General features: G+C 38.6%; 4 protein-coding genes across 6 annotated transcripts; 2 read left to right on the forward strand and 2 right to left on the reverse strand.

The window, feature by feature from the left end:
* Positions 1-480: 480 nt before the first annotated feature.
* LOC116205380 (21 kDa protein) lies at positions 481-1430 on the reverse strand. Its single transcript, XM_031537971.1, has one exon. The coding sequence runs from the start codon at positions 1387-1389 to the stop codon at positions 760-762; it is 630 nt and encodes a 209-aa protein (XP_031393831.1). The 5' UTR covers positions 1390-1430; the 3' UTR covers positions 481-759.
* Positions 1431-12808: 11378 nt separating this feature from the next.
* Positions 12809-13772, forward strand: LOC116205378 (21 kDa protein-like). Its single transcript, XM_031537970.1, has one exon. The coding sequence runs from the start codon at positions 12817-12819 to the stop codon at positions 13459-13461; it is 645 nt and encodes a 214-aa protein (XP_031393830.1). The 5' UTR covers positions 12809-12816; the 3' UTR covers positions 13462-13772.
* Positions 13773-14837: 1065 nt separating this feature from the next.
* Positions 14838-16191, reverse strand: LOC116205382. 3 transcript variants are annotated; one of them, XM_031537977.1, is made up of 6 exons: positions 16030-16191; positions 15862-15917; positions 15571-15694; positions 15373-15479; positions 15221-15281; positions 14838-15123 (listed from the first exon to the last, which is right to left on the reverse strand). In XM_031537977.1, exons 1-6 carry the CDS (start codon positions 16109-16111, stop codon positions 15044-15046), a joined length of 510 nt encoding a protein of 169 aa, XP_031393837.1. In that variant the 5' UTR covers positions 16112-16191; the 3' UTR covers positions 14838-15043. The 3 variants fall into 3 exon arrangements, with proteins under 3 accessions (XP_031393837.1, XP_031393833.1, XP_031393836.1); XM_031537973.1 differs by having other exon boundaries at positions 15221-15302; XM_031537976.1 differs by having other exon boundaries at positions 15221-15290; positions 16030-16190.
* Positions 16192-16597: 406 nt separating this feature from the next.
* Positions 16598-17248, forward strand: LOC116204421. Its single transcript, XM_031536492.1, has 3 exons — positions 16598-16946; positions 17035-17123; positions 17222-17248. Exons 1-3 carry the CDS (start codon positions 16598-16600, stop codon positions 17246-17248), a joined length of 465 nt encoding a protein of 154 aa, XP_031392352.1.
* Positions 17249-22687: the final 5439 nt, after the last annotated feature.

Below are 22687 nucleotides of genomic sequence, written 5' to 3' on the forward strand. Positions count from 1 at the left end.
TCGCGCGCACGTGTGGGCTCACACCATGCCAAGTCTAGTTCCAAGACTGCCAAATTGCGCATCATTATCAATTATCCCCCCTCCTCTCGCCGGAGGTGTAAGAAGAATTCCACCTCGTGGTTAAGCCCCGAGCACGGAAGTTCAGTCCCGACTCGTAGTCAGTTATTGAGGGCAGATGTTTAAGTCCACGTGGCACGTGTAGGTGAAACATCAAAGCCACACGTTGCCATGTGATGGCGAATATTGAGACATATTATTCAACACGGAAAAACTAAAGAGAAATTCACATATTTATAAGCGATTAAGTATTACAACCTATCAGCTCGAATTTTTGGATCGGAGATGGTCCAATTGCTTATAGGCTAGTGGAATTTTACAATTAGTAGGAAATCTTTCCAAGACTTCTCACCATCATTTCGATTTTTTATTTTCTGGTTACATATATTTCAGATCAATTATTGTATAAATGTCCCTACTGCCAGTCGAAATCAAATCGTATAAGGCACATGTAGCACCCAGTTTTAAATCCACTATTTGAGAAAAAGGAAATGTCATACAACAACACGTCCCTACTTCTTATCAAAAACACGTCTCGTTCGCTTTTGCTTCCCCTAATATGATTTGCTTCCCCTAATATGATGTAAATGACGAAACTCGAAAAGAAAAAGCAGGTAAACAAATTAAAGAGAGAGGTGTCTTAACATGTCTTGAATTATTAATAGATATAATTAAATAAATGAAGCTGTAATTAATTATTGGTTAATATTTGAGGGTGTTGATGAGGGAGAGACCGTTGCTAGTCAACCTTTCGACCGCCGACTCCAACTTCAAGATCCGCTTCTTCAGAGACGCCCTCACTGGCTCCTCCTCCAGCCCGTCCGTACACGTGCTGTCGTCCGTGATCGCGCCGCTCATGTAAGTCTTCACGTTCGACATCTTGAACTCCATCTCGGACGTCGAGTACGAGGATGACTTGGAGGACTGGTCCTGTATGATCCTTGACATGATGTTGGCCGACTGCTTGAGCTGGTCGATGGAGTCGTCCATGGTGTCCCGGCACTGCTTTACCGCAGCCTTCTCAGCCTTGGTGAGGGACTTGCTCTTCAACATGCTCGAGAAGGCTGCCTTCGCTTTGTGAGCGGAGTTGAGGGAGACAGTCATGGCGGTGCGGCAGAGCTTCCAGGGGTTGGACTTGATGCTGGAGGCGGAAGGCGAGAGGGAGCTGTAGCAGAGGCTCGGGTACGTAGCCTTTCTGCACGATGTCTTCACGAAGCTCTTGGAGGCCGTGGTTGACGATGAGGTGGCGGCAGAGGCCGCGGTGGCGACCAGAAGGAGGAGGAGGGGAGGGAGGAGGAGAAATGTGGTGTTGGTGAGGAGACGAGCTGCCATTTCTTTTTTTTGTCAACTTTATTCGGCGGTTTACGTCTTTCTGTCATGTGTCGCCTTGGGAAGAAGATCGGGTTTTATAGACAAACTGTGTCAGGTTAATTTGATCCGTTGATGATTAATATATATACATATGTAATATATTCATTGCATAACATTAATTTAATATTGGATTTATATGAAGTCGATGGATGGGATCGAGGATTATTGCGTATCACTTAATTCAATAAGATCTTGGACATTATCGTATAGTGATAATTAAGGAAGGAAAATCATGCATATCAAAATCTTTATTTCCCTAGCTATCGTAGGATTTTGTCAAACACATGACTTATGAGCGATAGATCAATATGAAAGACTGAAAGAAAGCTCTCTGCATTCACCCAAAAAAAATTGAAAGTAAAAAAGAAAGAGAGCCCTCCTAATTATTCTTGTAAGCAAAGGGCAATATTCCCATTCGCTTTAGAGGTAATAAAGTCATTAAACAATATATATGGGTGCCAATGTGGATTGGTTCAAGCGGTTTCACATTAAATAAAGTTTCGAATTCGAGTCTTATAAATGAAGAAAATTCACACTGAAAGAGCTTTATTCCTTAGTGAGCCAACTTGGCTTGGCTCGATTAGACTAGTCGAATCCTATTAGGTTTTCGAATACCATGATAAAAAAAAAACACAGATTATAAGATCAATTAGGTTGTGATCTCAGCGTATGTGTCTTGAAGCATTTTATATGCTTACCTCGTACTCCACCAAAATAAAAATAAAAATGCTTACCTTGTATGGCTAGGTATATATAGCTCGAGCAAATGATCCTTGCCCCTTTTTTTTCCCGAGAAATACTTAGATGAATGTCACATGAATTTTAAATCTATATCAGTATCATTTTCCGAAAAAAAATGAAAGAGGAAATAGTTTTCAAATTACAAATAAATTTGAACTTTTTACCATTTTTAAGTGTGTTACATAGATTTCAGATCTACGTGTCACTCGCGTAAGTATTTCTCTTTTTTCCCGGGCTTCGCTTTCTCTTGTACTCTTTGCAGACCTTTATCTTCTTGTTATACTTTTTTGATGTTTAATGAACATTATTGAACTATATATATATATATATATATATATATATAAAACTACCAATTTGGATTTATTCAAGTGATTTGGTGCTTGTTCTCCTTATATAAGGTCTCGAATCCGAGTATTGTAAACGAAGAAAATCTATGTTAGTAAATTTTTATCTCTTAGTGGGCCGAGTTGGCTTGACTGATAAGTGATAAAATGTTAATTGCATTTTTTTTTTCTCTTTTGCTCGTCCATATTGCATGTTTAACGTAGTACCCGTCATGATATATGATGGGACGCTATGAGTGATATTGGTCTCTATGGTCTATAGTCTGTACATATACTTCTCGAGCTATTTGTTATACGTATGATTGGATCCTTCGCTATTTGGACCAACCCACGACAAAGAGCTCATATTCAATAAATTTTGAAAAAAGAATATACTATTTTTTGGAGAATGTCTCAATTAGGTGAGTATTCGGTCGTCTCTGCCTATGCCCTTATTGCTGAATAGAGCGTTATTAGTATGTATCCCATATGGAAACTCATTTGGAGGTGGGAAGGGTCGCAACGTATTGGACAATTTTTATGGCTTGTGGCTCACGACTGTCTCCTGACGAATGATTTTCGGGTGAGATGTAACATGGCTCCCTTGACTCTTTGTAGCCGTTCTCAATCTGCTAGTGAATTTGTCCTCCATGTTTTGCGTGATTGCACATTCACTCGGACTGTTTGGTTGAGGCTTGCACCTCCCCCCTGTATCCCAAATTTCTATGCATTATCTTTTCGGGATTGGCTTATTACAAATCTGTGAGTCATTCTACAGTCTTCTGTTCCGGGTCGCAGGCTTTAAAATTTGGAACTGCATGCTGGGTCTTAAGGAATTGGCGGAACAAGAGTTTGTTTCAAGTTGATTTTAACAGACCCTTTAATGAAGCAACTCGAATTCTTGATGTGAGTGCCAATTTCGATTCTGCTCGAATGCGTGAGGACCGCGTCCTACCCAATGTTGCTCGTGAGTGGAGACTTATGAGATGGGAAAGGCCCCTTGGGGGCTGGCTTAAGCTAAACTTTGATGGAGCGGATCGAGGTAACCCGGGCCTCGATGGAGCAGGTGGGATCATATGAGATGAGCATGGGAATTGGATCAGTGGTTTCATGCACAACATTGGCATTGCTTCCTCGACAATAGCTGAACTTTGGGGAGTTTTATTTGGCTTAAAACTCGCATGGTCTATCGGTTATCGAAAAGTCTAATTATGGAGATCGACTCCTTTTCTGTGAAGGGACTCATCACAAGTCCCACCGAGGCGGAGTTTTAGTATGGAGGCGCAATCAGCAACTGCGCCCGTCTGTCAGCTAGCCCGACTCTTGGGAGTTCTAAAAATTTGAAAATATATTTCATTTTGAATCCATAGGTTTCGATATTTGCAAATTGATCCCCAACTCCCATTTGTCTATAAATAGGACATTTTTTGAAATCATGACATTTTTTTGGCCAATTTCACGTTCTAAGGTTCTACCAATTTCGTATAATTCCATCAATTATACCTTAATCTATTGCTTTATAGTAGGGTTTAGGGAGTTTGAGCCTGATTTCAGTGATTGGAGACTCGAAGATCAGAAATATTGACCCGAGATAAGGTAAATTCGGCATCATAGCCCCTGGTCATACTCCGAATCATGCTATTTAGCTTGTCTTTGGGTTGGCACATATCTATCTTACGCATTTCTAAGTAGATTATGTTGATAGGTTGATGATTGTGTATAATTAGTACCCCCATTAGGAATAATTGAGCGGTGACATGCTAATCAGGTCCAAATCCGACTTAATAATCGTCATTTGCTCTTGGGATGATGTTGATTAGGTATTGGCCGAATGATGACACGTGCTAATCGGGTTAATTCTAACTTAATTCGGTTAAATTAGTGCTAATTAGCTCATGGGCGTGTAAATATGTGTATGAAATCGGTTAATTATGGTCGAATTAGCATGAAATTGGACTATTATTATTCTGTAACTTTCTGTAAATGTTGATTATATATGCTTAGATGGATCGATTTGGTATTTTTTAGCTTAATTAAGCTCAATTATGGATGATTAGGCTTAAATATGCTCTAATTGCCACCTTTTATCTTCTAATTAGCATGAAATCGGAACCGAAAATTTATTTTTTATGTATATATATTATTACGTGCTAAATAAAAGGTATATATATATATATATTATTACATTAATTTTCATTTTAATCAAAGTGGTCATGATTCCCGTACATAGTACTGTTAGCGTCTAGTATATATATATATAGGATTAAGGATTAAGAGAAGCTATATGGCTTTCTAGGTAGGGCAGCATGTGATATCTCTAAAGCTGGGGAGCTGTGTATTGATAGCGTATATCTATACATACCGTTGTCGAATGATGATGCGTATAATATATTGTGTGTGTGTGTGTGTGTATATATATATATATGTACTTAATTATAAGCCGCCATGTGCATGTGAAGTAATGGCGGACTGTCTAGTTACGAGAAGCTGTGCATTGCATGCAAATATACAACAGCCGACCCAAATCCTCACAATATTACGGAAAACATCTGTATGATCTGTATGTACATCAAACTTCAGATATATTCTTTCTTTTAATAAAGAACTGCCAATAATAGTTTTTCTCCTTATAAATATATATATATATATATATATATATGTATGTATGTATGGGCATGGACCGACTACGGATATGGAATTAGAGGGGAAATCCTACATGGCGTGCATAGCAAGAAAATTTTCTGAATTAAGGGAGAGAATGTAAGAAATTCATCAAAATGCAAAAAATTATATATAAATTTTGATAAAGCGTGAAAATTCTAATGGCCGGTCCATCCCCATATATAGGGATGGAGCGATGGACTAAAAGGGACAATCGTTTCTTAAAAAAATTTGACGCTCAAAAGGAATTTTCATATTATTCTTCAATTATTTATAAAATCATAACGATTGGTTTCACTAATAATTTGGAAAATTTAGTATTCTCCTATATGCTTCCTAAAGACCTTAACCTTTATCAACTCGGATTAATTCAAGTGATTTGGCGTTCTTTCCCCTTAAGGTCTCAAATACAAAACTTCTTAATAGAGAAAATCTATACTATGAGAAATTTACTTCTTTTCGGTGTGAACCATGACATCTGAAAGCCCAATGAACACCGACCAATCTAATAGAGCCGGATCGGCCTATTAAATGGTAAAGCATGAGAGATTTACTTTCTTAATGAACTGATTCAACTCGAGCTGAATTAATTTGAAGCTTAGTGAATTTTTGAATACGAAGATGCATACTGAAAAAGACCTCAGAGCATGTTTAACGGCTACAAAATTGGGTGCCGGTGTTGCCACCCACATTGTCGCCAGACTTGCTCCACATGGGAGTGTTGAGCCAGTTAGGGCAAGCCGCGTGGCCTGTTGGGGTCCACGCGACTTGCTCCCTTTACTTTTTATTTAAAAAAAAATTCAAAAATCAAAGAGAAAGGATGAGGGAAAAAAAATGGTGGGCCCAAACACAGAGACAAAGAAAGGGAAAATTTACCCCAAATGACCCATGATTTACCCGTTTTGTCAAATTTATCATATACTTTTTTTTGTCAAATATATCTCATGGTTTACTTTTTGCATCAAATCTATCTCGGCGTTATCTTTTCCGTCGACATCTAACGGCCGTGCTGACGTGGCGCCCACGTGACAAGTGTGGCCCACTATCCCTCCACGTGCCACATCAGCACGGCCATTAGATGTTGACGGAAAAGATAACGTCGGAATAGATTTGATGCAAAAAGTAAACCATGGGATATATCTGACAAAAAAAGTATATGATATATTTGACAAAACGGATAAACCATATGCCATTTGGGGTAAAAATCCCCAAAGAAAGACAAAAGGAAAGATATTAAAGTTGTGGATGCCAACCATTTGAGTGATTTTTTATAGTGAGTACTAATGTTATCTTTTTTTGACGTGGTACTTGCCTGAAGATGACCCTGACCTCAACATGCCACCATCTCATGAGCCGTTTCGAAAATAATGGAGATCCCCCTTATTTCCACTGACTATTTGAGCTTTATATTATTAGGTTAATAGAATTATTAATGTCGGTCATTGTATCAGGCCAATAATGTCAATCATGTAAAGTCGACCTCAGTCATAATGATAGGCCATAGGTGTCGGTCACGATTATCGGTCGCAATAAAATATTCTATCGTCGTCTTATTCGAGCTCCGCATATATAATGGTAGCTTTGTGTATACAATGGCAGTTCCGCTTTGTAATTGATCAACAAGAGGAAATTAGAGAAAATTTGTAATACACACTTTTTCAGTATGATATTCTAAAACTCTCTCATTCCGGACTAAGGGCTTGGGATTCTAAGTAGTTATTCAATACCAAGAACTGACCTAAATATGTTCTATGCTTACCTCTTATGAGGATCCTGTACATTAGAAAACATGTTGCTCAGATGCACTCCGAGGTAATTCTAGGGAATCGGTAGTACTAATTATCTTGGGCCTGGGAAGACGATACAAAGCTCGTGCTTGAGCACTTGCCGAGGGAAGGTTGTGGAACTCGCTAAAGAGTATGGCATCAACTTCTTCTAGCCCTAGATTGTTAGTTCTATTGTATTTCCCTAGCCTCACTTAGAGTTGATATCAAAAAGAAATTTTTTTTCCTAAAACAAAAATGAGTGGATTGTGGATTGCAAGGGTCGCAATTGGGGCCCCACTGCCGAAATGAAAAAACCCCCAATTTTGGAGCTCTTTCGATTCCAACGGTGGGTGCCTCGATCACGACCACCACCCACACAATTGGTCCTGCTGTGGTTGGCGACCCCAATTGGGATATGGTGGCTACCAACGTAGCCACCACAGTCAACCTCTTCCCGCTTTCTTCTTATTAAGTTGAATCTCCTTTTTTGTTCTCTTAATTTTTTAATTTTTATAATTTTATAATTAAATAAAAACACGTGAGATCTACTCGTCCAATCTTGTTATACCATGTGGCATCATTAGCTTCACATTAGTCGTTATTGTTACAATCTGATGAAATAATTGACATTGTGCTATATGTGCAATTAAATCTGAATATCATGTCTTTCTGTGCTATTTTTTAAATATCGTGTTATATTTAAAAAAAAGTGCACATGTCGTGCCTTTTTGTGCTACTATCTAAAGATCGTGTTATATTTAGAAAAAAAAAAGAGCAAAGGTCTCGTATTTTTATGTTATATTTAGAAAAAAAATACAAATGTAAAGGTCATGCTTTTTTAGGTGATTAACCCTATATTTTATATCCTGATTGGGCGATTCACACTGTTCCATCCATCCATGTTCTACGTCATTATCCCAACCCACGGGCTAACCTCAACATCATAGGACACGTGTCAATTAGGGATCCCCTTTAGACTATGTAAAGTCAAAATGTATATGTAGATCAGTATGCATGAGAACAATTGAATTGAATTGATGATAGATCGACGTGCGAACCACTTCACATGCTGCCCCGTTTGCGGCCAAAATGCGTTAATTGCTGCACAGCAAATGCCGCTATAATAGGATCAGGACAGAACATGTTAATCATGTATCCCTAATTAATGACGTGTACATTAATTTAAGAATTATATATGGCGCCCTTTTAATTAATTTTCTCCGAATCATTGTTAATTATTTCATTAATTAGTTAGTTCTCTGGACAGATAAATAAGTCATCGGCAGATCATTCATTACAAAAAAAAAAAATCGGCAGATCAAGCAATATTTAACTTTTTTTTTCCGGCCAAACAATAATTAATTAATGCTGCGTTTGGTTTCAAAGTAGGATTTTAAAATTAGATTTTGATTTTGAAAAAAAATAGTATAAATGGGGCCACAATTTGACTTTATATGAATTATTTTGTTTTGTTGTGAGTAGAATTAGGTTAAAATTATGATTTTAAAATCACATTTGTAAACCAAATAAGTCATAAAGTTCCGTAGATTTCCTGCATGAGGTGCCATGTTGAGGGGAAAAAAAGGAGTTCAAAAAACTAGAAATCGGTACCAACATGAATTGGTCCATGTTGATAACATACCGGAACACTACTGCATGCTGGGCTGAATATGCGTGCGGATAATACATAATTGCGTACACCCACATATATATAAAATATAAAATTCACATTTATAATGATTTTTCTTTTGATATGTTTATCATTTAAGTAATATATACAATTTTTAGAAAAGAAAACAGATATTAGGATTCCAATTAACCCACAAGAAAGTCATCCTCTACATACCTTCGATATATGCCACAACTAACAGAAAAAGGAAAGGGAAAAGGAGGAACTTGGGAGTGCTTTCTCTTTGAATGCAATCTACGGACCATAACAAACTAATGTCCCATTCGATCAAAAAGAAGAGAGAGAAAGAGGGAGGGGGGAAGGTAGTAATGTCTCATCATGTATAAGCCTTCCATGCATTTTTTGACCTTAGAATAGTTACAAGGTGGTCGCCACAGAAACTTATTAGGTTGTTTTCATTGTTGTGGGATGCATGGATCATTGGATGATCGAGAAATTATATCAGTCAGCTTGCTGTTGTCATGGAATGGTTGGTCTAGCTCGGTGAATTAATTACGATTTACTATTTTTTCAAATCTATTCCATACTTTAAAAATTATTTAAAAATACCCCTAATTTATATTTTGTTCCAAATTTATCCCAACATCAATTTGTCCGTTAATGAAACGTTAGCACGGCCCAAACCTATCTCCCGATTTTAATTTTTTCTCAAATTTATCATATAATTTTAATTTTTTCTAAAATCTATTCCGGACAAAGGATTACAGTGATAAAGATGTACCCACTTATATTTCACACTAGCAACACCGTTAAAAATTGACGGATAATTTGGCGTCGGATAGATCTGGAACAACATGTAAACAATTGATATTTTTGGGTAATTTCTAAATTACAAGATAGATTTGAAAAAATAATTAAATCATAGGATATATGGCGTTAAAATCCATATATATTGATCCTTGCATGCATGTAGTTCTTATCCATGTCCATGCATTCCCTTATTTGTTATTATTTTAATTTATTTTGATCATAAATCGTAATGTCCACGCATTCCAAGAGGCCCATAGAGGGCCATTCAATTAATAATAGTATTCAATCGAATAGTAATAATAATGGTGCAAAATGTTTTGAATTTGTAACTTAATAGTACAAAATATTTTACGTAAGTTACATGATGGTGTAAAATTTACAGTCTTGTAAATGACGGCTTGACAACGTCAATGGCGGGATGACGATTTGTACTATCGTATTATAACTTTGAAACATTTTGTACTATCAAGTAGCAAAAAAAACTTTTTGAACCAACCTGATATATTATTAAAATTTTTTGGACCGCTAGTATAATTTATTCAAAATAAAAATATATTCCTCTATCTGAGAGGAAATTAAGTGAAATTATTTTAAAGACATCATCATCATATTGGTCGTTTCCGATCATGATCAAACGGTTAATAAGCTACAAAATATTGGAAAGTATTATAATCAATGTATATATTTCATGGTCGCGGCTAACTAATAGGTTTTGCCTCTATAGTTCAATCACATAAAGTATTATTAAGTTTTTGCTTTTATATATAAACCGTTGCTATTGGCCATGTTTCCAGGGATGGATTTAGGGGGCGCGGGAGGTGATCGTCTCCCTTGGATTCAAGAAAATTTACGAAATTTTTATTAGAATTTGTTGAGTTTATCAATTTTTTAATGAAATTATCCTATTTTGTCCCATTGACTTTACGATATAAAGTTTCTTATGAACTTCGCCCCTTGAACAAAGTTTCTAGATACATCCCTGCATGTTTCATATATACTTATACTCTATATATAAAAATACGTTATGTTTACTCCTTGTTGTTTCTATCGTTTAAGGCAATTAGAGGGGTCCATTTCCGGCTCTTATATCTGAAAATGAACGGAAAATGATGACAGGTCACAAGAAAGAAGGATCAAATTCAGGGCATGGTGGCATCGCTCCTGAATTGGATCCAAGAGGTCGACATGGGTACAAAGTCACTAGTCGAAGTCGAATTCTGCCATCGCTTTAATTTTCCTTTTCTTCTTTTCTATTAAGCTCATGGATCTTTTTAATAATTGAAAAAGAAAATATGATAAAATTATAAGAGAATGCATGTATATAATTTCACAGCGTGCTTTTAGTGTCTTAATAATGCTTTTCTTTTCTTTTGTTTTTTTTGGGATAACCAGTATGGTGCTTTTTTTAGAATAATATTAAATAATCTTTTGAAAATTACCTAATGATGCAGTTCTCGTCCTTTTCAAGGAGAGTCAGTCGAACGTAACCCTTTAATTAACCTAGGAAAAGGGGGGTGTTTATACATATGCACACACGCATATGCGAGACAAAAAATGAAGCAACAGTCGATGTTGACTCGTTCTAGGAACTAGGGAAAAGATAAAAGATCAAGGGACTGGACCTCGGCAATGATTCCATGAGAAGTACGATAAAATTCCGTAAATTATTATGGTCGCGTATGCTCAGAGATTTGCCACAGGCAAGCTATGGCTTGCTCTATGGCATCTCATGACCATGAGAACTTACGCGCGAGTGGCTCTATGAATTACTATTTCAGGATCATTAGGACATGACATTTCCTTCGAAGTGCTTGAAATTTGATTGGCGCGCACATATGTCTTTGATTATCAGGTGTAATTGTTGGGGATGTCTCTTGCATTAAGTCTAGAAACTCGAAAATCCGGAGCTGAGGACAAAATCGAAGGTGTCGATCTGGACTCTGCCAAGATTACATTTCCTAATTTTTAGATTTAGTGTAACTTCATGATGTATTCAAAAGATGAAATGTTCAAGCGGTTCGACGTTTGTTCTCCTTAAGTAAGGTTTTTGGTTCGCATATTGTGAATGGAAAAAAATACATGCTGTGATAGCTTTACTCCCTTAATGAGTCGATCTGACTCGAACTAGATTAGTCGAGGCCCGCTAGGCTTATGAATATCAGGGCACACACCGAAAAAGATGAAATGTCCTGTAACCAAAAAAAGAAAGAAAGAAAAGAAACATTAAATGTTCTATGTAGCACAGTTGTGGCTGTAGTCCGTGCCCCTTTATTAGATAATTTCTATTTCATTGTATTATATCTCTTATAATTGAAGAAAAAAATGAAATATTCGAGGAAGAGGTACTATGATATCTCTGGAGATACTATGATATATATACTTTGAGATATATAGAGTCTACCGGTTGTAAAAAGTGCCCCGGTACCACCACAACCCTAAGTCCCTTGGTGGCCGGTGAGAAATAATCTAAAATCACCAGTTGGTGGTGATGTGATTTTCTCAGGGAATTTTTTGGATTATCTTCTTTGAGTCTCGATTTAGAGTGAGAGGGTGTAGAGAATTAAGAGATTGGGTTATACATTTCTCGAGATTGGGTTTACTATTGGAACTACAATTGAGAGACATCTCCAAACTATATAATCTTCGATTTATTTTTTTAGTAAATTCTTCTATTTTATTATCTAATGTTGTGTTTTAGACGTCACAACAATAATTTTAATAATTTTTAGCAAGATAGTGCAATTAATTGTTATTTCTATACAATAATTCAAGAAAGAGTATAGCGTAGTGTCGCATCTCTTACCTAGTGACAAATAGGTCCCAAGTTTGATATTCAGTGGGACTACCTGTGCCCCTTTGTTATATATTTAGGATTTTTATTTCAATATACTAGGCTCATGAGCCTCTCTTGTAACCGAAAAAGCGATATATAGCTGCCGCCCCACTTTTCGGAAGAATACAAATATTACTATTACTCAACAATATTATCCGACAAAAGGTTTACAAGGGGAGGTCCAATATGAACCTACAATTGTAGTCGTAGTCAATAGGCAAAAAGGGTAATATAGGTCCACGGCCGATGATAATCGAACTTAAAATTTCTTAATTATAGGTTGAGAACTGATACCACTACACTGGACCAAACCATCTTAAAGACACTAACAATGATTGATACCGATCAATAATCATAAAGTTAAAATAAGATGCTTCTGAGAAAGGGGATTTGATGCAGTCGCGCAAGTCGCCGCTCGAAACCATGAGATCTCGGTTTCGATCTTCGTAAGTGGGACTTTCATGCCCCTTTGTTTGATTTTGTTATTTTAATTCTTATACTAGGCCATAAGCCTCCCTTACAATTGAAAACTATATGTTTGTCCCTCGCAAACACCTAAAATTGGAACTAAAGTTAATTTTCCCGCCTTCCTATAAATTGTGAACCTTCCTCTCCTATTATATCATGCATATTTTTGAGAGAGAGAGAGAGAGAGAGAGAGAGAGAGAGAGAAATATGTTTGGGAGGGCCCTTCTAATCTTAGTTGCCGTAATTGGCTGCTGTATAAGCTCAAGCTCGGCGGCTGTAAGCGGCGTTGCACTGAAAACAAGCACTGACTTCGTTAAAGCTTCCTGCAGCAGGACAACTTATCCACAGCTCTGCTACAGCTCCCTCGTGAGCCACGCAAGCGCCATCCAAACAAGCCCTAAGCTCCTTGCTAGCACGGCCCTAAGTGTGGCCCTCACGAAGGCCCGTTCAACTTCCGCTGTTATGGTTAAGCTGTCCAAGGCCCAAGGCCTCAAGCCTAGAGAGGTTGGAGCCATGAAGGACTGCGTGGAGGAGCTCGGCGACGCAGTCTATGAGCTCAGGAGGTCCATCGCTGAGATGGATGCGCCCCTGAGATCCAAGACCTTCGAACTCATGATCAGCGACGTGCAGACCTGGGTTACCGCTGCCCTCACGGACGAGACCACCTGCTCCGATGGGTTCGCCGGGAGGATGATGAATGGCAAGCTGAAGACCATAGTCAGGAAGCACATCAAGACCGTGGCACACCTCACCAGTAACGCCTTGGCTCTTGTCAATTTATACGCCTCCCTTTGCGTCTAAACCAATCAGCGCCTACTCAGGTCCCTCCTAGCTACAAACGGTTTCTTATTCAGAGCTTGGAAAAACCGACTCGATTGCCTGATGGATGGTCTAGTTATGTCACTTGGTGTAAAGATGCTAGAGCGACTAAAGATCGCTGTAAGATGCATATTGTATGGTTCGAAATTAATTAGATGCTTTAATTAAGATGCTTGTGAAGCAAGCAGCGTTCATAGTTCTATCAATTGATAAAACTTTGCATGTAACGTATTGCTTTGCGTTTGATGATGATGATGATGGTGATGAATGGCAGGTACGTTGATGGTTGCATGCATTTATTCGTATTGTCATTTCAAGCGCAAAACTCGGAAAACTTCCCTATCGATAGTCCCATACTTGGGATGAATGGTCCAACAGGATTCTCAAATGGAAAGGGACCGCAACAGAATTCTCTGTTTAGATGCTAAGACCACTGTAGCAATTTTTAATGATTCCAATGTGCGATGTAGAAATCAACCTGATTTGCTATGTCGACAGAAGATGCTCGCAAAAGAGACACCCGTCAGAGATGGTCTTATTACAGCGGAAGGGCACGCAACTTCTCATCCAATAGAAGATAAAGATGTGATATCCTCGGAAACTCTAAACCGTGACAAGACCATACGTATCGACTCGTGTGTGCTTCAATTAACTGCGATGAGGTGACTAAATAGTAGACACGCAACATGGAAGTGTTAAATCCTAGGACGGAACTCCATGATTCAATGCCCTTCCTTAACGGGAGGGTGACAGGAACTCTCTTATGCCGTTCTCTGTTTAAGGGAAGGCGACCCTGTTTCCGTCAGCACTATCATTCACATACAATCGAGGAGTAATCCGAGCAAAGACTTTAAACATTAAAATTTGACCATCTCAACTCAAAACAGCTCACCCCCCTTCTGTTCAGGAAATTTGTGGAGTCTAACCTCTGACAAAGTTGGAATACATGGTATGGATCATAACGCACTGCGTAGGATTATAGGGTGGGGGATGGGGATGAATGGGAATGCGTGACTGAACATTCCACCTCCTAGCACATGGATGCTTAAATCCCGTCGAAGCATCAACAAGCATTAATGAGATGAAAACATACTCTTGGGAGAGAGAGTTATAGCTCGAGTTAATGATTAAGGCCAACAGAAAGACGAAGTATGGCAAGTGAAAGGGATAATATATACTCAAACCATGAAGGATGGTTGCCCATGCAGATACCGCAAACAGGTTTTAGGAACAAGAAGCAACTGACTGGGAGAAAACATGCGTAGAAGACACAAACCACCTAATATTTTATATGCCTTCTCTCCTCAGATTATAAGAATCGTATCTAATTAGAGCAAAGGAAGAACTAGAATTAATACTGATTCTCGGGAAGTAGAAGCAACTTTACTGCAATTTTCGAACAGTAAAATATGAGTACATCATAAGAAGCTCAGAAAAATAAGAGTTTGGCAGATATCCGGGCCGTTTCTATTAAAAAGTTTGTAGAGAAGAACATAAAAAATATCCAAAGCTTTTTTTAACCACTGAAATGGTTGGTAACAAACATTGACACCAGCAGCAGCTGCTATGAAGCTCTCTTGGGAGGAGACATGTTGTGGATGAGAGAAATTACCGTCTTTATTACAACTACCTGCAGCACCGATCCTGTGAAATCCAATTTACTCTCATTATCAAATGGAGATATAACCTCTGACGAGTCACGCTAGTAGTGACCAAAATGCTTGAAAGTAAGTAAACTCACCGAGAAAAACACGAGACCCTTGTAGCAGTTCCAACTTCTTGGCTTCCCAGTTTTGTGCATTCTGTATGTCCTGAATTAGGATCTTCGACAGCCATGAATAGGGGTCGCACGATAATCATCATTAATCGAATCCAAAGACAAGAATCTCTTACCTCAAAGGTCAAATTGCTCTTGAAAACACAAGCTACTGATACCACTATCGATACAGATGATGCAACCAAGTACACTCTTAACAAACCTGCCCTGCTTCGCCTTCGACCTTAGTCACGACAACTTAGCATCATCAGCCACAGAACTTCAGTAAATGCCTGGGAAAGTATAAACTCAGAGCAGTAGATTGTGTAATTGACCTAATTCCCCGACGAGAAGAGAAAAAATGCCGATAGCGAGAGACAATGCAGAGAGAGCATGGACAGCTTCCCCCTTCCAAACAGAGAGGATTAGAGGTAGGGCTGCAACCAACTGAACCACAGCCTGCAGTGTAGGAAATGCGATTAGGAAAGCCATTTAAGATTCAAAATCGAGCTCATCTAAATTCAAATCATTCAACAAGCTCACGATGTATCAAATCAAATAGCTCAAAATGACAAAATTTCAATTGAGGATTGCGGACGAACACATCAATGAAAGGGCAATTTCACCTGAATCAAGATCAATGCACGCAGACGAGACCTCCCTTGGGCTACTCTCTGATAACCTGTCACAACATATTGACAGCTCCCGAGTCAATCGAATCATAAAGCTCTGATAATTGATCAAGACAGGGAAAATTCAGAGGAAGAGTAAGAGAAGGAAGGGGAGAAGCATACGGGAATCGACGACCATGCGGTAAGAGAAGTCGGAGCCGTCCGTCCCGGAGGGTCGTCCTGCTAGAGATCTCCTCTGCTGCATCTCTGCTCTTCTTCCGCTCCTCGAGAGGTCGACTTCGATGATGGATCGAACTCAGTCCCCGGCGCAGAGTCGACGACTCGAGACCGGCGGCCTGTGCTGACGGTAAATTTGGGCCGTGGACTTCGGCCGTGTTTCTTGTTCTAATTGGGCTTTGTGCTCCACTCAGGCCCATTTTGTCCCTTTACTTTTAGTGGCCCAACAAAAAATTCTCGTCCTAAAGAAGGGATCAATACCGATTCCGAAAATTGTGCGTACAACGAATGCACATTGTGGTATGTGTCACGAGTCAATATAAGTTCGACGCATAAGAATAGATACAAAACCAATATTTTAACATTCAAATAAAGGATCTAGTTGTTTTCGGGGTAGATTATTGTGCTAAGGATGAATTTGTGAGTGGTAGAAGTATTATCCTCGTAGCACATGAATTGGCGAAAGGGTATAATAGGAAGGACACTAGCCCTAAAAGGGTCATCAAAGCAGACTATGCGGATTGGAAGTTCCCGAGAAGCATATTTGAAGCCATTGGTATTCCTACTGTATTTTTATGATGATCTCATGATCTTCATGAAAGGTGAGCTTGGTTCCATCAAGGATGTTCTTGACATCTTCGATTTGCTCAATAAAATGTTTGGATTGAGATTAAATCCAGCAAAAACTGAGATCTTTTGTGCTGGGATGAAGGAACAAACAATCAGAGATGTCTTGAACTTGAGTGGTTTCAGAAGGGGTTCTTTGCCAATCAGATACTTATGGATTCCAATCTTAGGGATTCCAATCGCGGCAGGTAGACTATCAGACAAGGACTATAAACCTCTTATTGAAAAGATTACTAGTAGTATTGATAGTTGCTTCATCTGGTTAAATAAGCTATTCATTCCCTTGTGAATTTCTGGTGTTATGCCTTTGATTTGCCTAAAAAGTTCTGAAGGACGTGGAACAAAAGTTTAGGTCTTTCCTCTGGAAAGGTAGAGATGGAGATGGAAGAGGAGTAAAGGTGGGATGGAATAAGGTCCGCCTGCCAAAGGATGAAGGTGGTCTGAGTGTTGAAGACTTTTATACACTCGGAACCTATCTTGTAACATGAATATGATATTGTTGCTATTTCAGAGAGTTGGTTCTCTTTGGATTGCCTGACTGAATATATATATATATATCTCTGAAATGAGGAAGGAATTTCGGGAGTTTGAGAATTCCAATCAATATAGTTCTTATGCATGGAGGAAGCTTATAAAGATCAGATCATTAGGCTACCCTTTTGTTAAGCATAAGATTGGTGATGAATCGACGTTCTTTTGGTTTGATAACTGGACTGATAGAAGCCTCCTTGTATGGTGAGGGTTCCTTGTATTGCATCCGTCTGATGCCACTGTTGCTGCAGCTCTAAGCAATTCTTGTTAGCCCAAGGATCTTACATGTCGATGTCATCGGGTCGAGAACGAAGTAGAATGCGTACTTGAACTCATTGTCGGAAGTCGAAGTCGACATTCGGGTTAGCATCTTTCAGGTCTACACATTGGACACACCACCTCTCTTCCTCCCTCTTTCTCTTCTGCCTTTTTTTCAATTGTGTATTCAGAGAGAGGAGTTTTGAAAAAGGGGTGGTGTCTTATGTCTTATGGATGGGATATTAAGACTTAACACGACATGCGACTTGGAGATCATAACCCATCAATTGCATTTATGCAATCGAGGTTTAGTATAATATCTATTTCCGCCCATCATCGAATCAGAAAACACTTACGGTATCTGCATATTAAATCCCACAATTTAATGAGATTTCCATAGACTCATAATTCAAAACTAATCGACCACTTAATCAGGCCAAAGTATAAGATAGCACGTGGTACATGACCATATCATCGAACAAAGTTCAACAATTTTGTCTAAAACAACGGAAGTAGTAGAGAGGAAAAAAGGAGAGGTATTCAGCAACTTATGACAGCAACCACTCTGATTCCCGAGAAACATGATGATGTCATTCAGTGTGCAAGTAGAAAGGGAAGTTCTCTATTCCTTGAACAAGCTGAGGAGCAGAGGTGATAAGGTCCATTGGTGCAAGTTGGTAAGGTTTAATCCTCGTGTAGTGTGCCAAGACACTGCTTTCATCAGTTGGCCCCGCTTATTTATAAACAATAAACTCAACACCATGGATAGGGTTATGAAGTGAAATCCTACCATAGACACTGTTGTAAGTTTAGTGTGCGGAACTAGAACAAAATATACGTATAACAGAGCATCTCGTTTTCTTATGCCTTATAGTGAAAACATTATATGTGGAAAATAGCAATTCCGAGGAATTTAGTGTGGCATTACGAGGAGAGTTGGTGACTAGAGTTTCAAATTTAGCTTTGATTATCAGCAATTTGAAGGGAAAGGATTCGACAAAGCCATACATGGTTTTCTCTAAGCTTGTATGCTGGGAATCATGGGGCTTGAACAAAGAAATTAAAGAATAGTAAAGGAGAGGACTCCTAGAGGAAGCTCCTTTCTTCCATAAATGAGAAAATCAACTTGTTGGGAATGGATCAGCGCTGCATGCTGTTCTGTAGGAGCATACATGTGTTTTTGTTTTCGGCTATTTCTTTGTTCTTGTTTTGAAGGAATGTTGGACATATGTATTAGACAGTTTTTTTTTTAAGTTGTAATGACAGTTACTTACTGTCCTTTATGTTTTCAATTTTAGTGATATGCAATGTAAGACTTTGTAGACCTATTAAATGAAGTTCTTCTATTTTTCCTTCATTTTTTTTTCTGTTCTGATCATTTGCTATATCAGTATTATCGGTACCATTAGTATTATCAGTGGTATCAAAGCTTGAAATGATCTTGAGGGGCCTGTGAGTGTGTTTTTTGAGAGCCTTGTGAATGTGTGTAAGATCCCGAGTGTTTGAGAGCCTTGAGAGTGAGTTCGAGTGTGTTTCTCTTCTGATTGCATCCATAGAAGTCTAAGGCAAGATGGAGGCAGGTTCGAGTGGCTTCTCTGCCATAGCACCACTGGTGTTCGATGGGGGGAACTATCAAGCTTGCGCTGTGAAGATGGCAGCCTACATGGAGGGCAGTGACTTGTGGGAAGCAGTGGAGCATGATTATGAGGTAGCTTCTCTTCCTGACAACCCAACCATGAATCAAATTAAGTATCACAAGGAGAGAATCACCAGGAAAACCAAGGCAAAGTCGTGTCTTTATGCTGTAGTTTCACCTACTATTTTCACAAGGATTATGAGACTTGGTTCTGCAAAGGAGATTTGGGATTTTCTCAAAGCAAAATATGAATGAGATGAGAAGGTTCGAAGCATAAATGTATTGAATCTAATGAGAGAATTTGAGAGATAACAAATGGAGGAAAGTGAGTCATTGAAGGAGTATTCTGAAAGGCTGATTAATATAGCCAACAAGATTAGAGTATTCGGGTCAAAGATGAAGGATGAGAGGTTTGTGTAGAAAATATTGGTATCTTTGCCAGAGAAATTCGAGGCAACTATAGCTTCTTTGGAGAACACTAAGGAATTGTCAGACATCAAACTGGTTGAGTTGCTAAGTGCTTTACAAGCACATGAGCAGAGAAGAATGATGAGGTGCAAAGGATCTTTGGAAGGAGCATTGCAAGCTAAGTTGAAGCTCAATGCTGGTGAAAGATGGAAGAAATGGTACAACTAGAAAGGTAATGCAAAAGATTCTCAAGCATAGGCGAGGGAAAGAAATGAAAGTGGTTCTGATCAGAAGAGTAAGAGGAAGCATAATACCAGTTTTTCTTCCCGTCATCACTGTGGGAAGAAGGGTCACCCTCAATTTAGGCGCTGGAGAACGCCAAATGTGAGGTGTAGAAAGTGTCATAAACTGGGACATATCAAGAAAATATGCAGGAAGAGTGATCAGAAACAAGGAGGAGAAGCCCAAGTTGCAGACAATCAGGAAGTTGAGTAACTCTTTGTTGCTTCCTGCTTTACTACAACTGGAGCAAGAGATGGTTGGCTTATTGACAGTGGCTACATAAACCATATGTCAAGTAATAAAAGCTTATTCCAGGAGTTAGATCCCCCTATAAAGTCTCGAGTAAAGATTGGTAATGGTGAGTATATTTCAATAGAAGGGAAATGAGATGTTGTCATAGGGAGTGACTCAGGTGCTAGAGTGATCTCTGATGTTCTTTATGTTCTTGAGATTAACTAAAATCTCTTGAGTGTGAGCCAGCTGCTGAATAGGGGATATAAAGTTGTATTTGAAGGAGATAGTCGCTTGATTACAAATTCAAGAGGTCATGAGTTATTTAATTTCCTAATGAGGAATAAATGTTTCTCCCTCGATCCATTGGAAAAGGAACAATCGGCTATGAAAGGTGAAGAAGTTGCTACAAAGTAAAAGATTAGGCCATTGCAACTACAATGGTTTGATTCTCATGCAAAGACAAGACATGACAGAAGGCTACCAACTATGAAGGAGAAAACTTCAAATTGCAAAGCTTGTTTTCTAGACAAGTAAAACATATTGTCATTCAAAGGATCAAATTGGAGAGCAACCGAGAAGCTAGCATTGGTTCATATTAATGTATGTGGACTAATGTCTGAAGCATCTTTGAATGGTAGCATGTATTTCCTGATCTTTGTGGATGACATGACTAGAATGAGCTGGATTTATTTTCTGAAAGCGAAAATTGAGGTAGCTGAAATGTTTGAGAAGTTTAAGAGGTATGTTGAGAATCAATGCAGTAGAAAGATATTGAAGTTGAAATCATATAATGGTACTGAATATACATCCAATAGGTTCAGAACTTTGTATGAAGTCGCAGGATTGAGCACCAATTTACTGCTCCTTACTCTCCTCAACAAAATGGGGTGAGTGAAAGGAAGAATAGAAGTATTATGAAATTGCTAGATGTCTAATGCACGAGAAAGAGCTACCCAAGGAGTTTTGTGCAGAAGCAGTAAACACTGCTGTCTTCATGCTTAACAGGTTACCAACTAGAGCTGTGGAAGGGAAAACACCTTATGAGGCTTGGTATGGGATGAAGCCAATCGTGAAGAACCTTAGAGTGTTTGGTGTCTTTGTTACCCTCATATTCCACAAATAAAAAAGAGCAATTTGGATGAAAAGTCTGAACCATGAATATTCATTGGCTACAATTTGCTGTGTAAAGGCTATCGAATTTTTCAGCCTTAGACTGATAAAGTGGTTATAAGTAGAGATTTAGTGTTCATGGAAGAAGAAAAGTGGAGATGGGAAGGTAAGAGCCAAGTGCTACTACCAATTAGCTCTTAACAGCAGGAGCAAGTTCCAATTTATGCAGATAACTGAATTGATGAGATGACTGATGATGAACTAGTGAGGGGAACGAGACCTTTTGCAGATATTTATCAAAGAAGTAATGTTGCTGTGTTTTGAGCCTGCTAATTTTGAAGAAGCAAAAGGAGATCAGAAGTGGATTGACGCAATGAAATAAGAAATGGTGATGATTGAGAAGAATGTGACTTGTTAGCTAGTAGACAGATCTCGAGACAGAAAGGTCATAGGAGTGAAGTGGGTTTTCAGATCCAAGTTGAATCATGATAGTTCTGTAAATAAGCATAAGGCTAAATTAGTTGTAAAGGGTTATGTACAATTGTGAGGAGTTGATTACTCTAAAACATTTACTCCAGTGGCTAGGCTGGACACGTTTAGATTGCTATTTGCCACTACAGCAGAGAAGGGATGGGAAATATTTCAAATAGATGTGACGTCAACATTCTTGAAAGGGGTGCGTGATGAAGAGATTTACGCGGAGCAACCTGAAGGGTTTGCTATTAAAGGTGCAAGAGACAAAGTTTATAGATTGATAAAGGCCTTGTATGACTTGAAACAAGGACCAAGAGCATGGTACAACAAGATTAATGATTATTTGCAGAATTTAGGATTTGAGAGAAATTTGAGTGAGTCTCCTCTTTATGTCAAGAAAGAAAGGGAGAGTGTGGGGTATTGTCACCTTATGTAGATGGTTTGCTTGTGACGGGAAACAACAAGAATCAATTGGATTATGTTTGAGATGATAGATGATAGATCTGGGAGAAATGGCATTTTTTCTTGGCATGGAGATTCAATAGGGGACACGTGGAGTGTTTGCTTGTCAAAAGAAATATTTAAAGGAGATATTGAAGAGATTTGGTATGGAAGAATGCAGAAGTGTAAGCACTTCAATGAATCCGAACGAAAAATTGCACAAAAACGATGGGGCATAAGCTATTGATGCAACTGCCTATAGAAGCTTGATCGGGTGTCTTATGTATTTAACTGTAACAAGAGCATATATTATGTTTGTCGTAAGTGTCCTTTCGAGGTAATTGAGTTGTGGAAGTGAGTTGAGTATGATTACAGCTAAAAGGGTGGTCAGATATCTTAAAGGTACTGCCACTTTTGGAATTAATTTCACCAAAGGAAATCAGTTCAAACTCTGTGGATTTGCTGACAGTGATTGGGCTGGTTGTGTGAAAGACATGAGGAGCATATCTGGTTATTGTTTCACTATTGGTTCGGGGTGTTTCATGGAGCTCGAAGAAGCAAGAGGTTGTAGCACAATCCACTGCATAAGCTGAGTTTATGACT

Source organism: Punica granatum, chromosome 4 (assembly GCF_007655135.1).
Source record: "Punica granatum isolate Tunisia-2019 chromosome 4, ASM765513v2, whole genome shotgun sequence".
Classification (NCBI taxonomy): domain Eukaryota; kingdom Viridiplantae; phylum Streptophyta; class Magnoliopsida; order Myrtales; family Lythraceae; genus Punica; species Punica granatum.